Source organism: Diadema setosum, chromosome 18 (genome assembly GCF_964275005.1).
Source record: "Diadema setosum chromosome 18, eeDiaSeto1, whole genome shotgun sequence".
NCBI classification, from domain to species: domain Eukaryota; kingdom Metazoa; phylum Echinodermata; class Echinoidea; order Diadematoida; family Diadematidae; genus Diadema; species Diadema setosum.
In genome coordinates this window covers 9,813,701-9,837,523 of record NC_092702.1, presented here as the reverse complement: position 1 = coordinate 9,837,523, position 23,823 = coordinate 9,813,701, and the positions used below count along the sequence as shown (strand labels likewise).

The following is a 23,823-nucleotide window of genomic DNA, read 5'->3' as shown; positions in this document are numbered from 1 at the left end:
CTTAAATCATACCAGGCTACTTATACTATACAGGGCTACTAAAAAAACACTACTTACACTATACAGGACAACTTATTGAAAGGTGCTTGTATTCTCTCTCCGTGCAACAAGTGATGCTGTTTTCAGCTCAGACTGTGAAGATAAAGTGTGAGCCACTAGAAACCTGCATCTGCTAAAAATCCAGGCAAACAAGGTATGATGCCTGCTGCATTTATCTATTTCCTGCCATAATTATTACTATACCACTTTTCTTCCCCCCCCCCCCCAACAAATCTGGTATGACTTTAACTAGAGCAAAAATGGGCAAATACTGCTGCAAAATATGCAAGTCAGGAAAAACAGAGGGCAGGGAAGCTCCTTTAATCAAATCCATCAAACACAACATCATAGTAATCAAGCTTGATTTCATATCTTCATAGGGACGAAGATATTTCCCTGAAGATCCAACAAAGGTTCTTCCCTATTTGATTGCTGAGATCGGTCGGGACGAGTCGCAAAAGTACATTCTAAAGACCTCAGAACTTTTTAATATTTTTCAAATTAGCAGTATCATGGACACTGACAGGCTCTTTATTGCATTAATGCTGTCAGCACAATGCTACATAATGATTACATGTAGTATTGTCGTCAAAATTGCAATTAGGCCAGAAAGCAGGAATACATTGTAATTGAAATATCTATCGCATCAGATTAAAATCACTTGTGGCAGCAAAGAAAATTGGGGTTTAAGAATGTACACAATAAACGTTGTATAAGTTTATCTACAGACATCCAAAAATGCTTCCACTGTACCATGCCTACAAAGTTTATATAGTTCAGCTGATCTTAACAATGGATTAGAAATATTCTCTGCCCTGATTGTTGCATGCTGTAAGATTGCGTACATCCCACAAAATTGCTTTTCGTTAATAGATGATTACAATGAGCAAAGGATATTGAAATTTGATATGACTTCAACATCTTATGACCTGTCAGGTTTGTTTTCAGGATACCACAAAGATATTCAGAATTTTTGCAGACAGAGATGAGGATCTATTTCTTAACTTTCATCAAAGAACAGAGGTCCTTTCATCACTCTGGATGAGGAAGAGCACAATCCAATAAAGACTTCATTTATTTTTATGACTTCATTTCTCCTTGAAATAATCACTTCACAGATTGTCACATTTTCCCACTTCTGTTAGGTCTAAGGGAAATTTGAGGCCTTGTTGAGTTTGCCCTTGATGTATATGTTTTGTTTATTCTATGCAATGCATTGTGGAATGGGTAACTGATAGAGCCCTTCCAAGAGAACAAAAACAAAAATGAAAACAAACAAAAAACCAGGACAAATTCTTCCATTTAACCTGAAATTAATTCAAGCCTCTAATCTCTTATCTTTCTCCAGTACCATTACGCTTACTTGTTTTATGGTTCAAACTTACTTCAGAAAATACCAGAATTTGTCCTCAAACAATCTAAAGATGCTTTTAAGCCCAAATGTGTAGTTTGGGATATCAAGGTCCAAAGTATTGCACAATAACCTTGCACATAATGATGCTCATAGGAGAAAAAAACAACAAAAATGAAAAATTGGCTACCACAAAATTGTTCAGCATCAAAATTTGATGAAGTCAGCAAACGATTTACTGCAAAAGTGGAAATTTTTATGGTGTTGAAATTTTCATGTATTTTGCGCAATCAGAAGCTAGCGTGAAAATAATAGCACGCGAATACTTTTGCGTGCTATATGTTCCAGTAGTTGATGTGTTGATTCCGCGGAATTAAAAACACATGAAACTCTTCTTACCCAGCCAAGCGCGGAAATATCCACTTTTACTGTATACACGATGTTGACGTTTGTTGTGAAGGGCCATGCTCAATAAAACAGAAACAGAACAAAATAAATGAGGCTTGCATGTGTCAAGTACATAATATCTCTGCTCAAAATTTTCCTAGAACAGTGCATGTATTTGCCCTATTTTTCCTTTCTTATCAACTTGCTTATAATTCATCGGACTTCAGCAAAAAATGAAAGGCGCAACACGCAAGACACAGAGCAATAAGCCGACAGCGCGTCTGACTGAAAGATGAATCTGGATTTCATCGTCGGGGATATGTTTTGTGGAGACTACATCCAGGCTTCATGGAATCCCCTCCTACACAGACTGAAGGCTGTGACACGTGCTATTGTAGGGGGATGCTCTTGCACGGACACCAATTCACCAGTGATCAGTTATCAGCAAAATGCACAGTCCTAAGCAAAAATGCATGCAAATACAAGTGCGCCACATACACAGAACTTTACAGTGAATCAAAAATGCATAGGCTCAACTCACAGAATGTAATGCCACCCTCCTATCACCTGATTTTTTATTATTGATATCTCATAGATCTATCATCAATAATGAGGGCCTCCTGTAATAGGGAGAATCACTTGTTTACAGGGTTCATCATTCTCAAAACCTTCCAAATGCTGTGATTGAGGACTCTTTGGCAAGTAGACTTCCTAGATAACAGTAGAAAATTGATGACAATTTTGAAAAAAAAAAAAAGAAACTAGAAAAGCTCACGAAGAGCACAGACTTCTGGCTGCCAAGCAGCTCACTTTCACCCATGAATGCATGCTGAAATTGCGGGCCCTATTTCCCAATAAAGAAGCCTTCCTGTTGCATCTTGGAGTCTACAGCACCAGTAGCTTACGGGCCAGTCACAAATCAGTTGCGATGCGTCGGCGATGGGTAAAACCCGGGAAATTTTAACAAAATCTTGAGACAGATCTCACGATATTGCACCCGTCGGAGGCGCTCTCCGGACGCCTGCGGCTTGTCGCAGATTTTTTAGGCATCGCCACACCCGTCGCGGTCCCTAACTTTGAACTTAAAATTGCAAGATTGCTCGCAAGATTTTTCACCCATTTTTGGCATCCCAGACACAATATCCGATGACCTACGATGCCCTCCGTTTAATCGGAGGCGTCCTCCGAATAATCTGAGACTAGTCGCAAGATTCTGTGTGGGATTGGAAATTCAGGTTGAGATTCAATGTCTGTGAGTAGTCTCCGGCGCCCTCCGACTGAATCGGAGGCGCCCTGCGACGATTCGTACGCTTTCTGCGATCTTCTCCGACGATTCGTACGGTGGAATTGCAGTAAATCGCCGTGTATATAAGGGCGCCTCCGACCGAATCGCTAAAAGTTTGAGACGCTCTTGCTGCAGGAGGCTGTGACAGAAGATTATGAAGATGCCAAGGGGAGCACCAAGGGGGAAAAAATTAAAAGAAAAGACGATCGCAGATATCGTCTCCGATCGCCTCCGATGCAATCGGAGGCGATCGGAGGCTAATCCCACGATTTTTCAACAAAACCGGGTCAAAATCCTTGAAAAAATCTCAGACAATGTGACTGCTCCACTTTTATTAGGATTATTGCTAGGATTGCTCAAGGATTCTTTATTTTCTACGACGACCCCCGGCCAAAACTAATCCCCGACAGATCGCCGACATTGTGACTGGGCCATTACTGCAAGCTGTGCCTTGAGCATGTGATCGATGCACGTACGCACACCTCAAATTCACACAGCTTGAACTCCCTATGTGCCAACAATAACCCTTCAAAAAATATTTGTTAAAAAAAAAGTTATCCTGGATCATATGATCCGTATAGCATAATCAACTTTTTCTTTACGTATCATCCAAATCTGTTAACAACTTATTGAGTTTATTTGCAAACAGACAGATGGACAAACAAACCAATGCCAACAAAAACATAACCTCCTTGGCAGAGGTAATAAAGAAATGTGCAATACTTGAAGAAACAAGAGGCCGTGATGATTTATTGAAAGGCATGTCTGGTCAGCGCGGAATTTCCCCATTCTGTCTTAACATTAGCTTGCGATAAACTTGCACTTTTCCTGACCCGGCCGTCTGGTATGAAACCACGTGGCAAGATGCTGGTACATGTAGGTTGGATATAGGAGAGAGTTAACCAAAAGTGTACAACATGCATTAACCCATTGAGGACGGACTGATTTTGCTATAACACACATTTCCCATAGACACCTGCCTGAGTATACTCGGGACTCATCCTCAACGGGTTAACTTACATCTCATAGCCTTGACCCTCAACCACTAAGAAGACCAGAATACATAGTTTCAGGAAACTATTACGCAGAAGCGGGTAGATATCTTACAGGAGATGTCAAATGTGCATTATAAGTCAATATTTTGATCTTCTAGATTGGCCCCAACACATATGTGGTACCTGATTATGAATTATTACTGTTTTACGTGCACAGAGAGGAAATATCAAAGAATAACTTTGCTTCAGTAAACAGGGGCAGTACAGCAAAACATAGTTCAGGATAAGGTCAAATGTATGAAATGGTACTCAGTATGTAAAAGCAGCAAATCTATCAGCTCACTTGGCTTTTCATGGGCACCATCAACTAGCCATGTTTTTCCACATGACCAAATAGCTCTCTAATAGTATTCATATCCTCCTATAAAACAAAACAAAACTGAAACTGCTGTACCTCAATGAAGGATTTTATTTCACCTGCACCAGACGATATGTAAAGTCATAATATTTTTGAGCACCATCAAGAAGGATTGAGTTAGAGAGAATAGACTTCAGTTTGAAATTACATCTCAGTTGCTTTCTGCTGAAAGTGCAATTTTTTCACCTTGTCAAGTCAAACACTGATAAAGTTTTTTCTTTGTTTTAATATCACTAGTCATTAATATGCTTTGTGTGATTTATGGCAAGTCATTCATAAGAAAAAGAAAACTGCATCTCATTATAAAAAAAACAAACAAACAAACACTTATTGATTCGCTGTGAGCCTAAACTTTTAGATACTTTGATGAAAGTTTTCCTTTCCAGCATTGCTGAGCATGGTCGTCTCCAAGGCAAGGGAGATGTGAAACTATCAGGGCAATATAGCAAAATGCCTGTTCAAGGAAACTCCTATAAGATATCTTATATCACTTCATATATAACAGGATCTGTATTGATTATGACTCGTAGTGCTGTTTTTGAATCAGAGTTTCACATCTTAAATTACTGTTTTGATCCTTGGAATGAGACTTCCAGGAATGATAAAGCGAAAGGAGCTTTAAGCAATAACAAGAAATTTCTGTACTTATTATCACAGTCCAAATCATATCAATCAAGATGAGTTAAAAACATCTACTATTTACACTAAAAGCGCAATTGCTTACCATGTTCAAGTTCAATTTAATATTTCAGAAACAGGATTGTTACAGTTTTATCAAAATTGTATCTAAGATGTGAGATCTATAGAATTGTTAAGATGCACATATTTAATGAATTTGAAACTGGTAGTGACTACAAAATGTAAATTAGCAATGTCACGACCTCAAAATTACAGGCTCAAATCCTGGCGATCTATAAACCAGGTCCCTGTTTACAAAGTTATTTCCTTTGTACATTCAGCCATTGATTTGGAATATTGCAACTCTTATAACAAAGAGCATAGACATTTATAAAACAAGACAAATCACTCCTAGAAATCTCTCTCTCTCTCTCCCACTCTTCAATTTCATATTCTCTTGCAAAATGTATGTATTCCTATTTTTTCATTTTTTTCTCTCTCTCTGAGTAAACAAATCCCTGTTTGCTCATCTCTCCCACACTGCTATACACCAGTACTCTTTTAAACTGATCTCAGAATTGCCTTGGATGAGTCGTAGCAAGTATCAACCAAGGTTCGTTGCATATTGTGGAAAGATAATATTACACAAAAGCACATCATTAGATGCAATTTAGAAATCAGTACAAAAAATTGACAAATCAGCTAATTGAATTTATCAATATCATGTCATTATTGAAGATATAACCACGATTTGTCATAGGAAACGCCATTTCAGAGGAAAGAAGAAATGGTTTCCCAAAGCATTCAGGGGCAATACAGATATATTTTGACAGTCATAGATTCTTAATGGCCATAACAACTGATATTGATGATAGAAATGCCACTTTGGCCACATGATGGCCTTTCCTCTTTGTAACTTTAGTCCTTATTAATTTCTGCAAGATTTCTGCCTGAATGATGTCTCTGAATCTCAGTTTCTTCTGTTCTGCTCCCAAATTTTTTTAACGATATCTTATTAACCCCTCAAAGATGGTCCAGTAGCCTTACTACTTACCCACCCCCCCCCCCTAACCAGTCTCACTGACTCATTCTCTTTCTATTGCTTTATCTGTTAGGTCACTTTATTCACATTTTACATGTCTCAAATACAAATCATAACAAACATATCACTGTTGAATGCACAAACTTTATGGTAATGAGTTGTCCATTATATGCTAAGTGGTCATGAAACAACAATAAAAATATAATGAGGGCCTACATAATGAATACAAGCTTGTCTAGCACTGCAGAGCACTGCAATATCAATGATGTTGTAAGAATGCTAAGCCAGAACAATGATGTGGAATCATCAGAGAATTGACCACTCCTAACTTTTGGCTCCCTTTGTTGTAGAGGGTCACATATGACTTTATCAGGGAATATTAATTTGTATCATTTTCAGTCATGTGAAACTGGAGGGACTGATGAATGTAGAATATCACCTACAGTATCATTCTACTAATTTATGAATTAAAATTTAACATGACTGTGAAGTACATTGTATCTTGAATGAATGTCACACTCAGGTCAGGAAATTTTGAAGAACTCACCCTGATATTGGACAAAACTCACACAAATTAAGGAAGCGGTTTGACATTGATCCTGCCAAAAATTTAAAGGTACCCCTTTTATTACAGCTGAGAAGTCAAGGCAAACTTGCTGACAGAATAAAAAGGTTGTAGTCAAATAACTAAATTCTGGATTTTACAATAATTCTGATAATGAACAAACATAACAAAAAAGATTTCTGACATTGCGATCTACTAGTGCATGGACTATTGCAATAGCTATCACAATGAAAAACAGCCGCAGCTGATGTGAGTATCATCAATAAATGAAATGAAATGAAAAGAATGAATGAATGAATGAATGAATGAATGAATGAATGAATGAATGAATGAATGAATGAATGAATGAATGAATTATTCGCTATGCAGGGCACCATAGACAAAGAATGTCAGATCTAGGGACAAAATCTATTTGCAATGATTATTCATGTAATCCTCATTAATGGTGTCTGCCAGTACATCCACCTGATAGTATTAAAGCCTGGTATATAAAGTGTTATGTTGATGGGGAAAAAATGTTAATACACTCAATACAGCACAGTGAAATTGATGCTTCCCAAAGTGTTGATTAATGAACCATTCTGAACACTTGAACTACGCAGGTTCATTCTGCGTTTGAATTCGAGTTCCATAAATTGCTATGTTGGGCAAACTGATGCATTATGTCGCTTTGAATCGAGTGAAGGGCCTAACCAACTGAGAAAAATGAAAGGTCATTTGTGCCAAGGAGGTTTAAGAGATGGAGTTCCAACTTGCTGTAATTACTAAACAGTTGTCAGTTTTCTAATGATGTACAAAAGAATTTCACAGGTGCATTCATGCCTTTGATCGCCGGGTTTGATGCCGCCGTCTTGCTGCGCAATCTGAAGATTCATTTTGAGCGTTGACATGATGTTGGCCATATTTTGCTTCTTCATTCATTAAATGAAGTGAAATCTCACTTGATGATAAAGCATATAAAACAAAAGTCAATCCCATTCAGAAATATGTGCAAAAGTGTAAATCAGAGCTGTATCACGTCAAAGTGTTTAAAACTGTACCGTCCTGGAAAGCCGGTTTTATCACTTTCCACTTAATTCCTACAAATGAAACTGAAATGGAATAATCTTGCAAGTACAATTCTTTATTAATAGATACTTCAGATTAGTGGCCGGGCATGGCCAGTCGAGTAATTTTCATTTTTACTTCATCACTTTTTGTGCAATTTCTATTCGCACATCCCTGTGTCTTTACCATTACAATATATCACCTATCTTTTATAAGTAGGGATGGAGAAAAGTAATTACCATCAAAGACATTTCTTCCTTAGAAAGTGGATGGTGATTATGCTATTGTCAATTGTCAATTTTATTCCTATCTGCACGGCAGATCCAGTTTGGCACATGCTTCAAATATTTTCCAGAGGCGGCATCAAACATGGGTTCAAGGGAAATAAGACAGTTGTGACTCCATTCTCTTGAACCTCCTTGTTTGTACCCATGTGCACATGAGCTACATGTATCTCCGAACTGGCGTAGACCAATAAGCCAGTTCGGGGTTAGCTCATGGGCACATCGGTACAAATGACCTTTCTTCTTTCTCAGTTGATTAGGCACTCCACGAGTTTTCAAGCGAGAGAAGGTATTTCAGCTTACCCGACGTAACAATTTATGGAATTCATCAGTCATGCTCAAACAAAGAATGAACTTGCGTAGACCAAGTGACCAGAATGATCCATCAATTAGCACTTTTGAAAGCATCCATTTCATTATTTCTCATTGAATGTATTAACAATCTTTTTCTATTGATATTGTCAAATTCCGTTTTTGCTGTCAGGTGGATGTGCTGGCAAGCACCACTCATAATGATCACTTGAATAATCATTACATCACAGATGCTTATCTCAGTGAATAAAAAACCAACATGCTCTGCTGGTACTGATGACCTTTTTCTGCTCATGCTCAAACAGGCGCGGTGGAGCACCCCAATTTGCATCTCATTATCGCCCCGTTCTATTTGAATTTCCAACGGGCATCCACGGCTGCCCGAAACTGTGTGCATGAAAAAGTCAAATCTTTACCTTCTCCTTGTGCCGCTATGCGTGCCGCTAGTAAACTCAAACTTCCCACACTATCTAAGTTTTTAAAAACCTTCCTTTTGATGAAAAAATTATGAAATTTGCTGCACTAGAACTTGAGATATTAAAGCGTTTTGAAAATCACCTCTCACAAAACATGCTCTCTGTTTTTTTACGACTGGACTATGGCCGGGCTCCAATGTGTGCGAAATTGTCAACATAAGTTCATCAGGCCTCAATCCATATATGGTGAAAGTTTTCGCTTGGTTCCACCTGTACTTTTTGAGAAATCAACTTGTTTCTACAGGGTTTGGAATAGAAAATTGTAGTCAGCGAAACAATTGAAAATGACGTCATTTCTTTTCCCGTAATATTGGGCATGCGTGGTACATGAGATTCAGGATTTCGTGCTCATTGTTGGTTTGCATGTGACGCAGTCAATTTGCTGAGTGTCGCACGGCGGTGACTGCTGAGCTGCTGCCGCGCACGCTGCATGCAGGAATGCGTTGTGTGTGCTGTGACATGCAACGCTACAGCAGGGAGGTGAGACTCACCGCCCTGGCTACAGTGACGCGATTATATATACATGGGACCGACCTGTACGCTTTGCGTTCGTGTCATTTTTGACATCACCTTCTGTTTTTTTCCGACACAACCATGGCCGGGAATATTACGGTATGAAATTTAAAATGCAAGCAGATAAATAAATTTCGGTGTACTTTGTTGGAATGGCGCTTTGGTTCCGTAATCCCACGTCGTGAATTTTAGGATGATTTTCGAGGCATATTTTTGGTAATTTTGCTCGCCAGGTTTTCGCTAAAATTTCACATTTTATCATTGTCAAATCCTTTAATATGTTATATGTGCATATTCGGACATGTTTTCAAATTCAAACTAACTCTATTTTAATCTGAAAATAGGTTTCCTTAAATTGTTATTAGCTTGAGAAGTTGTTTACTTTTTCTCAACTACGCGAGTACATGTTGTTTACTTTATGCAAATGAGGCTCGGCTGCCGATGGATTTCTGCGAGCTAATTGGGGTGCTCCACCGCGCCTGCAAAGTGGAACCCCGAACTGGCTTATTCGGTTTGGGTAGTGTTTTTATGGTAATTTCTAACTGGGGGCTTCAAGTATGCCTAACAAAAGATGATTTATGCACTGACATAGCAATGCACCTGGCTCATTGCATAAAAGTGCTTTTGTTCTTCTTTGGAAGCCCCTCAGTTAGGGGTGCCATAAGTTATAGTGCATTGAAGTTGGATTCATCTATTGGGAAAATTTATAATACTCTTTTCTTGAAGCAACATGACTGTTCATAATATACTACTTCCTTTTTTTTTGGGGGGGGGGAGGGGAATGTTTTTGTTTGTTTGTTTGTTTGTTTGTTTGTTTGTATTTTTGGTGCTTGCTGGTTTCTTCTCCTGGCTTTATCTACAGATCAAAAATAACTGGGTAATATAATCATATGTGGCAAATCATTAGTTGGATGAATGAGAGGAAATATGTCTGATGTACAGCAATCCACTATAATGACTAAATTTCTGATCGATTCCAGGATGATTTTAGTATTTCACAGTTCACTTCAGCATGCTCTCAAATTCCATTTGAAAAGGTATGAGATGCATGGAAGTTACACAATTTTTTTCAATAGTCATCATAAACTGGTGTAGTGGTAAGGTATTATTTGCAAGCTTCCACTTGGAAAATATCTCACCTACAGCAGAATCAACATTTTGACCATTGAAAGCAAAAATATTTTTGTCTTGAGACGGCAATATAGATTTACCTAATGAGTTGCTTGGGGCACACCACTGTCCTGGCAATATCCAATCATCCATAGACAGAACAAAGATAATCATACAGCAGAGCTGCAATAGCTTTTAAGGGAATGCAACATTTAATCTTCTGCTTTCATGATTCTGTTTTGTAGGCGTGCTTGGTTTCAATAAGAGAAGGTCTAACAGGCAGAGGATATCAAACCATGATGCTACAAAGCCAACCAGCAAATATTTTGCTCTCTCAACAAGGTTTCTTCATTACCTAAATGAGTTTACACAGATAATTACAGACAAAACCAGACAAGCATCCTAATAATACTTGGAGCTGTTTTTTTCATTTCCTCATTACTTCTATTTGTGTGAGTGTGTGTCTCCTTTTCTCCCACAATAAGCAGCTAAAAACCACTGCTTGTGTATGATAATGGGCACGCTCTGCAAGAACACCATATCCTGTTCAGCCTTTATAGAGGGTAAAAACTTCACAACATACCAGTGGATGGCAGACGTGAAGTTAGTTTGAATTCCACCAACCACTTTCCCTGATAAAATCTGACATATTGATTATAACTAAACCATCTAATGCACGTGCACAATACTCAGAAAATTCTCAAAACCTCATGACTGCACATTACATGGAAGCTGCTGTAATTGCAAACTTTACTAATGTAACCTTTGCTGGTCCATTCATTTCATTAATCATTAAACTTAATTTGTGTTACAGACAAGCTTGAATACTTTCTTTCACTGTCTCCACTGAAGAAGAGCATAAAGTGGTCTAAAATGATATATTTTCCACAAATATTATTTTTTATTTAAGCATATGGCACATCGTGAATGGTTGATACCATTTGCTGACAATTACTAGTCACCTGGGATGAACTACAAGGGTTAAGCATCATTTGCCTGTTTTCTTGTGTGGGTGGGTAAGGGGACCACTTCACTAGGTTAGCACCCTGCTATTTGCAATGAATGAATGAAGCAGAATCTTTTATATGCACAAGTTATAACTCTCTCACACATAAAGTGGTGCCGATTTATACAAAAGTATGTTCTATCACCTTAGTGACAATGCCTGCCAAGTTTGGTGAAAAAAAAGTGCTTTTAAGAAGATGACAATGTTAGAATTGGGACCTAGTTTACACCTCCAGATCTGTCATGAACAAACATGAATTTTCGATCACCAATATATGTGCTTATAACATAAACTTGGTTTTATGACTTCTACTTTAGAAAAGAGGATTTTTTGAAAATCCCATAATTTGGGGGATTTGCTCCTTTGTTCAAATGGATGCCATGATGCCTTGACACTGCCCCCCCCCCCATCATGGTATACATTTGAACAAATTGAGATCCCATCACCTTAAGAATGCTACCTGTACAGTTTTGTGAAAATCAGTCCAGGGGTTTCCAAGAAGAACATGAAAAAATGTACAAAGTTTACACACGACGCATGGCGCACGACACAGAACGAACAGTGGACAATGGATGCCCGATGTGGAACAATAAATGCTCACTTGAGCCTTTGGTTCAGGTGAGCTGAGAATGCTTTGGAGGAAGTAGGGAGAAAGAGGGAGGAGGAAGAGGTAGAAATGAGAAGAGAGAGAGACAGCAACAGGAGGGAGAGAGAACATATATAAAGAAAGAAAAGGAGCATCATTCTACCTTTGCATAACGATGGCAGGCACTTTTAGCATGGATGCTTTCCCATCTCCATCCTCATCCTCCTCCTCCTCTGCAGGCTCCAGATCCTCCTCCAAGCCGTTCTTGCTCAGATCCAGGGGCTGCTCAGGCTTCTTGGCTGGCTGGACTGTTGGCATGGGAACTGGCATGATGATTGATGAAAGGGATACCAAATACAAAGAGGGAGAGGGGTTTGTTAGTTCTAAACCTGGTATGTATTCACTTTGATGTTTGGATCAAAAGAATGTCTGAGATCTTAACTCAATCTTGCAATGAGCAAATCCTTTCAAACATCTTCAAGGGTATAGGCTCAAATCCATTGACTGGGGTGATAACATATTGTAAACCACCTTGAACATCACAACAAAGGAGAAAGGTACATTGTACGATATGAAAACATACAATCACAAATGAAGAGTTAAAATGCAAAAAGCAACATATCCATTCTCATCAAATTAAGATATCTGAGAGTGAAGCTGCTGAAAAACAGAGAAAATAATTACAAAATATAAAATAATTTGAATAAAATCTTCAAAAATGTATCTTGTTATGGAACAAGTACAGTATCATTGAAAAGATCTAATTTTTCTCGATTTGATAAAGACCATACTTAAAAAAAAAGACTTTTAAATTGACATTTATCTATTTTTGCATTCAGACACTTCAAATATAGTCAAGTGCTATAGAACCTCCTTTGCTTACTATGAAATTTCCATTTACATTCAGGGGAGAATGTCACATGGTGTCTCAATTACTCACAAGCTTGAGGCAGAAGTAAATGTATTCTCTGAATCTCTTTTATTTTCTTCAATGCATGATTGAAGTACAATCTAATTGCAATTCACATCCCCTCTCTCCCTCCCCTAACCACGCAAACTTTAGCTCATGACTTCTCGATAAGGAAAGCTTACAATTCATGTCAACATTATGTTTTTCCTGAAGTAATGTGGAACTTTGAATCATCTATTTCCTTTGAGAGAGAGCCAGTTACCATCAATTGAACTGATAAGTTAGCTTAGCATTTGACCACAGATCAGGGCTACTCTCTAATGGAAATTTCCCCAAACAGGTTATACACATACAGAGTTAATTTATTGACAAAATGATTGATTTTGACTTCCAAAACAAGTAGTTCATCATTGTGTCTACAATGATAGCTGTTGGCTGTGGTTATAGTCATCAAAGGATCTGAATCCACAGAACACCCCAAACTGATCAACAGAAACTACTCACAAAAGTACAATGGTATCTTGAAAGTGCCATCATGATATTTGTCATTCCAAGTCTAGCTCGAGCAGGCCATTGTGTCAAAGATATCCAACCTTTACTGGTTGCACCATTTTCAATCTCTCACGACTGGCCTGCTTAAACTCACACTCAGTGAATAGCTAGCCTGGTGCTAACAAAGAAAAGAACAGCATTTCTTGACAAAACAGCAAGACTTCACAAGACCAATGAAACAATCACTTTAGATCTACATGAATTTCATATATATGAACCTCAGTACATGATTTTCATTCTAATATACAAGATGAAACAAAACAAAACACACACACAAAAAAAACCCACCCCCAACATTTTTAATATTGTGGCTTTACTACCAGAAACCACTCTGTTTTACACTCAGTAATATTCACATCAGAAATGATTGGTTGAAATCTTTAAAAGTGCACATATACAGTTTTCAACCTTGTAATTTTTTTTTTTAAATACAGAAACTCAACTAAGACTAACAAACACAATACAACAATCACAACTGCAGGGTATGACTCCTACAATTCTATTGTCTGAGCTCATTATGTCATGGAGGTTTACAATTCCCCCTCCTTTTTTTTTTTTTTTTTTTTTTTTTTTGCAAGAGCATATCCTGCTGTGAAATGAGCACCATAATGCGGCCTTTTATAATGCTGGTGAGAAATCATAATCAATGAAAATGTAATAATGTTAATGAAATTGCTTGCCCGATCTACCCTTTCTGCAAATACACAAGTTGTATTGGTGCCTGCATATGTTGCAACATGCAGAAGAGTGCTGGATATGCTATCCACTCTTAGTTTCATGAGCATTTTATGCCTGTGAATGTATGCTCACCGCTCTTGGAACTTACAATTGCATCTACCAACATAAGCTTTTATCATTTGTGAAATAGAAATTAAATCAACCGGATTGTAAATTAATATGGTATACCCTTCACACACACTTTTCTCAGAGTGGGTTGAATGATATAAAAAAAGGGGGAGGGGAGGCAGTCAGCGGGGGTGGGGGTGGGAGTGGAAAGAGGAGGGAAAGCACTTATTGATATCAGAAACAATAGATCTGCCAAGTACAAATTTCAAGACATCATCCCAAGGTTTGTTTTTATACCAAACTTTAAAAAAGGGGAAAAAAAAAGGTAAAATGACAACCAGGAAACATTACCATGTGGGAAACCAATCAAGATTAAGACAGAAGTACTGGGGTGATGAGTACCATTCATGGTGTTGAAGGATTTCAAATGTAGCTTGTGAAACCAAAGTGGGTGGAGAAAGAGATTGCACGGTAATACTAAGAAATTATTTTATTGCATATCTAGTGAAGAGGAAGAAAAATATACCCTAACGACACTTCCGTAGCAAAACAAAATAACAAGGAAAAGAAACCTGATCACTTGCCCACAAATTCATGCCCATTACTTGATGCGTAATTAGTCAATACTTCCTCTTCCATACAAAGTCTCAGCAAAGAAGTGCTACAAAAATGAGAAAGAATGATACTAAAGTGCTAAGGTTTACAGTCACATGGTGAAACCAATACTGACATAGAAAATGTGTATATTTTTTCTTTCATCCTGCTAGCACAAAGATAATTATCAGATGATGGCATACATTATAAACACATTATAATATATATATATACATATATATATATATATATATATATATATAATACATATGTACTGTATAAGCTCCTACTTTCGCAAGGGTTTAATTTTCGCGAATTTCGCGAAATGCAGTTGGATTGCGAATTTTACAACACGCGAAATTGTCTCCATGCACTTTGTTAATAGAGCATTAACGTAAGTGTCGGCGTCGATTTGCGAAAACAACATCTCGGGAAAATGTCTATGACCTCGTCATTCGCGAAAATATCTGTACGCGAAAATAACGCCGTATACAGTATATATTAAACTGTGTGTGTATATCCATCCAACATTGTCATAAATAACAGGCATATATCAATCTACAACATGAATGCTTGAGGAGCAGAAGTTCTGCCAGTGTAATGAATAACACATAGCCATATTTAGATACTGTATACAAAAAAAAAGAAGGAAACAGACACAAATGCAGCATGGACACCTCACTCCATATACTTGGATATATGGCAAAGAATTGAGCACACGCATATGATTACTTAGATACACTGAAACTGTGAAAATTTGACTGGGCAATATTTCTTCCTCTGTCTCTCTATTTTTTTCTTCTTCTTTTTCTATTCTTTGTTTGAAGGGGTGGGGGTTCATTGTTTGTCTTCATGCACAGCTTGCTGTGTGCCAGAGACCACCGCTGGCTTGGTGCACTGTGCCTCAGAGGATATTAACTACGCAATGGCCAGCTGCTTTTCAACACAAAGGCATGGAGGGACAGTCAAGACGAAAAAATCCTATCGAGAGGGTCTTGACATCAAGTGTACATTGTCTGCTATATGGTTGCCATGGGAACAGGGGGCATAAGAGTCATTCTCTGGGATGGAGTGTTCACAAGTGAGTGTGTGTGTGTGTGTGTGTGTGTATGTGTGTGGAAGACGGAGAGGGAGAAATGGGGAGTGAGAAATGGGGAAAAAGAGAATTTTAAGAGTAAGAGAGAGAGAGAGAGAGAGCAGGAGTGAGAAAGGGTAGTACAAGAAATGAACAAGCGTCTCCGGTAAGAACCACTAATCACAAAAGAGTGATTCTAGCTTGCATTATTATGCAGAAATGACAGATTTACATTTATGTGCAAGCACCGTGTAGCCATTTCCAAGATGTCCTACACATCAGGCAATCTGCTGGGAAGGGGGCATGACTTCGTAATTTGTCTTGCATTCCCTCTGATGCTCTCACTTCCCAACTACGAAACAATGTAGAAATCACTAGAGATTGTCTCACCAAAAATGTGTTCTAATCATGATTTTTTTTTTTATAAATCTTAAATTACTTTAAAAAAAAACAAAAAAACTAATACTGGTTCTTTTTTTTTTATTATTTCTGGTTGGATTTGAAGTATCTCATAGTTAAGCGATGACTTTTAAAGTTATATCTTTTGTATTATTTGTATGTCATTTTGAATGTATTGATGGTTCCAATCTATGTATATGAAATCATTATTTTTATGTAATCAATGTATACTTTTGTATGATGTACATCTGGGCAATTTGACCTTAGGTCACCAGTCAGATCTTCCATAAAGACATTTTCAATTCAATTCAGTTAAATTCAATTCAATGTCTCCTTTGACAACCTAAAATTTTAAAGATTTGTTAAAATGACAATTCATTTATTATTTGTGTACCATAAGTAATTTTCAACTAGATACAAACGTGTTTTTGTTTCTACATAAAAAGTGGGGCTCACTCTCATAACTGTCATTGTCTTTAGAGCCAAAATAGGACTTGCCTACTTTTTTTTTTCTGCCCAGCTGCCCATCTTCAGTTTTATCCTGAAAAATCTTACAAATTTTATACAATTTCTGAGAGTGATACATTGCTAGTCTTTAGCCCACAAGCTTCAGAAGATTTTAATGCAATGCAAACACTCACAGAAGGGAAGAAAAACACCAGCTCTGGGTGGACTGAGAAGTTGTGACCATATGACTGTATTCACTTTGTATGGCTGACTGAAGGTCTCATATTTATTGAAAGTTCTCCACAGAAAGGGATCAAAAATTGCTGTCAAAATTGTATAATGTACACATAAGATTTAATATCTACGTGATCTATATCCAAAGTCAGTTCCACTATATGTGAAGGTTTTTGTGGGCTCTTTTTTCTGCTTAGTCTTTCACCACTCCAAAGGTGTATATTTGTGCATCCATGGTAAAGCGAATAGAGTATCTCTTCATTCAAAAGGGGAATCATGTCCAGCTTCTGACGAGGTGCATTTTGTAGATGAATTCAGTCTCATCAGCCATAGATCTAACTTCCTAACATTAACAAGCTGTGAGTGCTTATTTTCTATGACTGCTTCCGTAATCTTTCCAGTGACTTCAATGCAGTGCAATTCTGTTATAAGAAGCACATTTTTAATGAAATTTTGGATACAACAAATTAATATTCAAGTCCAAAAATTATCACCTTCAAATATCTGTACATAAATATTTGTTCAGCTTTAAGAAAAAAAAAAAAAAAAAAAAAACTGCCAGTACCCGAGGACTTTGTTAAAATGGGAGTTGGCTGTATGACAGAGTGATTGTGCTCATTATTGTAGTACATTCTGTTTGAAGGCATTGGGGTCTCAAGGTCGGTCACACAATAAAATCCCTTTCAAGGAAATTCTCCCTTGTTAAATATGTCTAGAAATATCATCTCAAAAAATTAAGTAAATGCGCAAGAAAGGGCTGATTGTCATTTGCGTAAGATAAGGAAGGACACCAAGATGTAGGTATATCTGCACAGAGTCACAAAAACAACATTTCTTCCTGGAAAGTACGATTTTGGAGAAAACATATATTGTCCTAGAAACCAGCAATGCGTCCCACACAGGCAAGACTCCCAACGCTTAAAGGGACTGTACAGTACTGGTTGAGGTAGGGATTCATATTTTGAACATTCCTAAGTGAGATAATGAAAAGCCTCTTATGAAATATGAAAGAGCATGTAATTTTAAGATGGATTCAACGTTTATTTGATGAAAATTGGTTTTCAAATGGCTGAGATATCCAAAAAAGTGCTAATAATAAAAGGCGACATGCCCCAACTTTATTAGCATCTCTTTGTTTCACTTTGTTTTTGGATATCTCAGCCATTTCAAAACCGATTTTCATCGAATAAACTTTTGATACCCTTTAGAACTGCATGCTCTTTGACATCTCATAGAGTGGTTTCTGAATATCTCACAAAACGTTAAGAGCTAAATCTTCACCTCGACCAGAACTGTACACACCCTTTAACCACCACATCTGCTACTGTATGAGCTGAAATTTTCGCGGTGGTTTTATTTTCGCAAATTTTGCGAATCGCCTTTGAACCGCGAAAATAACAACACGCGAAAATAACAATGCGCAAATAAGTAAGTTCAGTTAGACCCTCGCAACCACGAAATTAACAACACGCAAAAATGTCCTCCAAGTAGCAATTCGCGAAAATATCTGTACGCAAAAATTTCAGCTCGTACAGTATCACTGTTACTGTTATACAAAAACTTCAAAATTCCATAACTTTAATCTTTCACATGCAATGTCAATGAAACAGATACAGACTTTGTGTGTGTTTATTAAGTTGCTATAGACCCCTAGTCAACTTTAACACGGAGAGGATTTTCATTCTACTTTTTTTTCCATATGTACAGTAGCTTTGTCACATTCTTTTTGTTCCACTGATTGTATTTATATTTCAATACACGTATATACATATATACACACACACATCACATGAACAACCATACATACACAAACATATCTATCTACAAAGGTTGTACCATTAATCTTTTCAATACAATTGTATATTTAAATCTGGGTTAAGTCTTCATTAAGAAAGCATTGGGAATTATGCTCGTTTGTTTGTTTCTATCTTTCTTTGCATGTTTGTTGTGTTTATAATCCATAAAAGGATTGCATCAAAATCATTTTTTTTTTAAATACATCTCGGTGACTGGTGAATTTAAGAAATGCTTAGTATCTGGTATGCACTAATTATAATGCTGAAACTGAAACTTTTCTGTTGGCTAGTTTGAATACCCTCAACACTCTCACAAAGCATGACATCAAATATCAAGTACAGTATAAAAGAATGCATGCACTGAATAGGTACAAGGCAGCTTTTCAAAGTCTTGTCCTATAGAACAAATTTTCAAAGTCTTGTGCTAAAGGAACACACACTTTACCAAATTAGTTAAGGCAGACTGAAATGTGTAATGTCAATCCCATTATAGAGTTCCAATAAAGTCTTGGTAGGGACACAAAACTCTGTTATGAGAAACAAGCTAAAAATCCTTCTAGACGCATTTGTACATGCGCTAGTATGGGGGGGGGGGGTGTGACCATAAGGAATAGCAAGAATGAAATAGTTCACAGGAATTTCAATAAAGATATTGTTATGTATGATGAGTTGTTGACCTTTAATTGCTGATTCACATGACACTAACTTCACATGCCATACTGTGGATCTAAAATAATTTCCCTATCTGTATCTTATTTGCACATGACTCTCATTTATCTCATGATGTCTTCCATTTATTCTACTGCACGATATTAAGAAAATAGCAATTATTATATATTTTTTTCTCTTCTGTGGTTTCAAAGAGTCATACACTGGCTTTAGTGGAATGACAGAGAAATAAATCAAGTCTCTATTACCATGGTTACTGCCATTTCAACAAATGCACAATATCAAGTTTGCAGCTGCATTAACAAGAACTTCAAATCATATCACCATGGCTCTCAATTTCTGGCTGTTTAAAGCAGGCAATATTTCATTTTTCCAACTATCTTCCACCTGTGATGGCCTTTCATGTGACACATGACACCTATTATAGCTCTTTACATTTGTAAGATCATGACACATTGATCATGACTTGCTTATTTGTTATTAAAACAAAACCCGTGGCATCTTGTTAAGAAAAAGTTCTCATCTCAGAATAAAAATGGCACACTGAACTGGAAAAACAATATACTGCATAAAATGGGGGAAGTTCTCACTGAACTTTGCATTTGATTAATGCAGCAGAACTTGTGTGTAATACCTTGAATACACAGTGACTACTTCAGAGGGGAAAACCCAATGAATGATTGCATTGATTTTTTGCTGCGTCTTCAGAGTGCTGATATCAGGTCCAACATAGTCATAATCATTTAACACTAATAATATGTTCATTCATATCGTGCTAAATACTAAAAAAATAGTTGCATAGCACTTACAAAATAAGTAATGGAAGTTACATAATTTAACTATGAAAATTTAACACAAATATATCTAAATCAGCAAAACCTATACTTATTAAATTATAAAAATAATACATAAATTACTTTTGCTAACACAAATAAATGACCTGAAACTATGAAATTAATAAATGGGTTTTAAAACTTTCTTTGATAGGAAATTTGTGGAGTACTGGCATGATCATCCTGTCTACATATAACTTGCAGATACAAATGTGATCAATATTACTACTGAAAACATGTGAAATATGAAGATTCCATAGCAGGATTTCATGCTGAATATTGATGAAATTTCTGTTGTTCTGTGTGTTTGATTTTACCCTATTTCTTACAGTCAACCTCAACATGAAGTGGTGCAGAGGGTAGCTTAGACTTTAGAGTGTATGAGGATTATGATCAAAAGCCCAAGCATGGCTTAGGGAGGCATGCAGGAATACAAATATAACAGGTAGAATGAAGGTTTTGCACAATGTACCTTGTAAATGTCTGTATATTTATAATAGGTTACTTTTTGATGTTGTTTAATTCAATTTTTCCTGGAAACTCATGAAGTACCCCTCTCAAAAAAAGGAAAAAATATGACATGTCCCCGTGATTTCAATGTTTACAGGGCCCACATTATGCATTATATAACTTAAAGGGATGGTACAGTATTGGTAGAGATGAGAATTGGGCTTTTAACTTTTTGCTAGATACCAAGAAAACACTTATGATATAGTACAGAGCATACCATTTTAAGAGGAATTCAAAGTTTGTTTGATGAAAATCGGGTTTGGAATGACTGAAACATCCAAAAACAAAGTAAAACAAAGCGATCGTAATAAAGTGTGGGTCCCACACTTTATTAGAATCACTCTTTTTGGGGTATCTCAGCCATTTCATCAAATAAACATTGAATTCCTCATAGAATTACATGCTCTTTCACATTTCATAAGCGGTTTCTCATTATCTCACCAAAAAATGTTAGAAACCTGAAATTAGGTCTCAACCAAAACTGTACGATCCCTTTAATAGGGTAAGACAGCTAAAAAAACACACACACAAGACGTTGCTCTAAGACTAATGGTAATTCCCATCAAAGCCTGAAACCTGAAACATTACTTGTAGATAGTGATCTCATTGTGAACATGTTGTCTTGTGTTCCTGTCTATGACAGTAGGTTATTGTTATGAGTACTAAAAATATAATCCTCACTTAGCTCCAAAATTCATATTACGTGCAGAAACATCCATAGAGATACTTTGTGTAAAATCTATACATTGTATTCTCTGACTTGGCAGTGGATCACGATTGTCTAACTGTATGTGACTCAGCCTCGTGACCCATAACATTCCCCTATTTTCTGTCTTTTTATGGGGAGGAGAGAGGGGGCTCATATTGTCTACTGCATAATTTCTATGGAACTTGTACATTATTCATTTATTTCTATTCTTGTCTAGCTGTTATCATAATGTTTTTCATAGATGGCACATGTACGTGCTAAATATCAGTGCTGGTACACAACACATGATCACATCTTTGGAGTTCTGCTGTAAATTATCTATAACTCTACACAACTACAAAGCTATTATGAGTATATATACACACACACATACACACAAACAAACACACATAATGACATATGTGTACATATTTGATTACTTTTTATTGAATCAGTGGGTATTGTAGCCAGTACATCATGTACTATATACATATATATGTCCGGGGGGCAAAAAAAAAATATATTTTCTCAAGTCCTCATTTTGTGGCACAGTACTGTAATTATGAAGCACAAGATAAATAGATGTCAATGTCAAGGTCATTATGCCTCAGAATCAATTTTATTTTTCATCAATTTTTTAATCAATTTATAATCTATCCATTTTTATTACTCATCTTACAAGCTGGCTTGCCCCCCCCCCCCCAAAAAAAAAAAATAAAATATATATATATATATATACATATAATATAGTGTCTTTATATCATATTTCACTGTTATAATGTTCCCTCATAGACTACATCCACTTTTAGACACATTTTGCAGTTTACCGTCACAGGCAAATTTGGGTTATTTTTGTTTCCATGTGGATGATCCACCAATACCAAGAGATACCTGTGTCATTATGTGAATTCAAAGATAGTCTTTATCACGGGAACAAAAACAAAAAGACAAAACAAAACACACTTGAATACAGATAAAACAATATAGAAATATCATTCAAGGCCAGGTCTTCCTATCTTTGAAAAAAAAAAAAAAAACACTTTGCTTGAATATGGTTTCTAGGGGAAAATTACTGTACAGGTTCAGGAACCTACAACAAATACTCTTATGACAGCAACTTGACTTAGGTGATTTTCAACACAAAATCTTTACCGGCACACTTGAACAGGTACAGTTTATTACTTTCTGCATGCATAAGTACTCTCTCTGCAGACCATATCTTTTAATCAATCTTATCTCTAGCACGCCTTTACGTACAGTCAAAAATTACATTCTTACGGTTGAAATAGTTTGCACAGGCATATGTGAATGGAATTGCTTGTTTACTAGCACCCAGTCACCAAACATAATAATGCATAACTCAGTTTACTAGTGTATTAAAACTCTATGCCTGCTTTTATAACATAGGTTTTTGCTAATCACCAAAAGCCTTGCCCATGGACTGCCAAACTTAGCAAGAACTAATACGTGCAAACTGGCTTTCAGGTATTAAAATGTATTTCATAGGAACACTCAATGAATTAAAGAGCAACAGCTCTATTACCTTAGCTCCAAAAGAAGGGTGTAATCCACTCACCTGACTTAGCTAGCCACTGCTGTGCCCGTAACACTCTCTCCTGGGATGTGACGTGCCTAGAGCCTTCCTTTCCTTCCTCCAGGCTGTCCATGTAAGCCTCATGCCGTGCTATGGATTCCTACAACATAAACAGAAAGGTGTGTGTGGGAGAGTGGGAGCAGGAAAGAGAAGAGTTGGAAATTAGTTACTTTTTTGTCAATGTTTCTTCTTGTTTTGATTTTTTGCAGAGTCCTGTACATAGTTTAACACAAAATCCCTGTGCAATCTTGGGATAAGCCTCAATTACTGATAGGTAATTTGCTATCTTTCTTGTTTGACCAATACGTTATCTGCACTCCCATATATCACTAACTAAAATCTACAGATTTCACTGTAAAGAGATCTCCATCTTGTTCTCCAGACTCCATGGGGAAAAAATTACATCGTATGACTATGAGGCAACAACATAAAATACCCTTAAATTTATAAAAATCTACTAAATAGACATTTTGGGCATAATGTGAAAGTTATGCTGTAGTACATCATGTTTCTAAAATCATATGCTTCAAAAAACAACTCCCTAACCAAACAATGATTTCAAAATGCAAGAAAATGCTATCATTTTCATGGACAGCGAAAATCGGTGCTATTAAAAAATCAGAAAAACTCCTGCCATCTCAATAAAAACTGCTGAACAACTTCACTGATTCTGAAGCCAATCCAAAATATCACTACAAACAT

At 36.8% G+C, this 23,823-nt stretch overlaps 1 protein-coding gene across 1 annotated transcript in view; it reads right to left on the bottom strand.

Moving 5' to 3' along the window:
- The window catches only part of LOC140241847 (ligand-dependent nuclear receptor corepressor-like protein), a 78,920-nt gene that overhangs the window by 2,740 nt on the left and 52,357 nt on the right, over nt 1-23,823 (bottom strand). Inside the window, exons 4-5 of the mRNA XM_072321601.1 lie at nt 23,104-23,221; nt 12,198-12,357 (exon numbers count right to left, since the gene is read on the bottom strand). Coding sequence (XP_072177702.1) covers nt 12,198-12,357; nt 23,104-23,221 — 278 coding nt within the window. The remainder of the gene's footprint in view (nt 1-12,197; nt 12,358-23,103; nt 23,222-23,823) is intronic.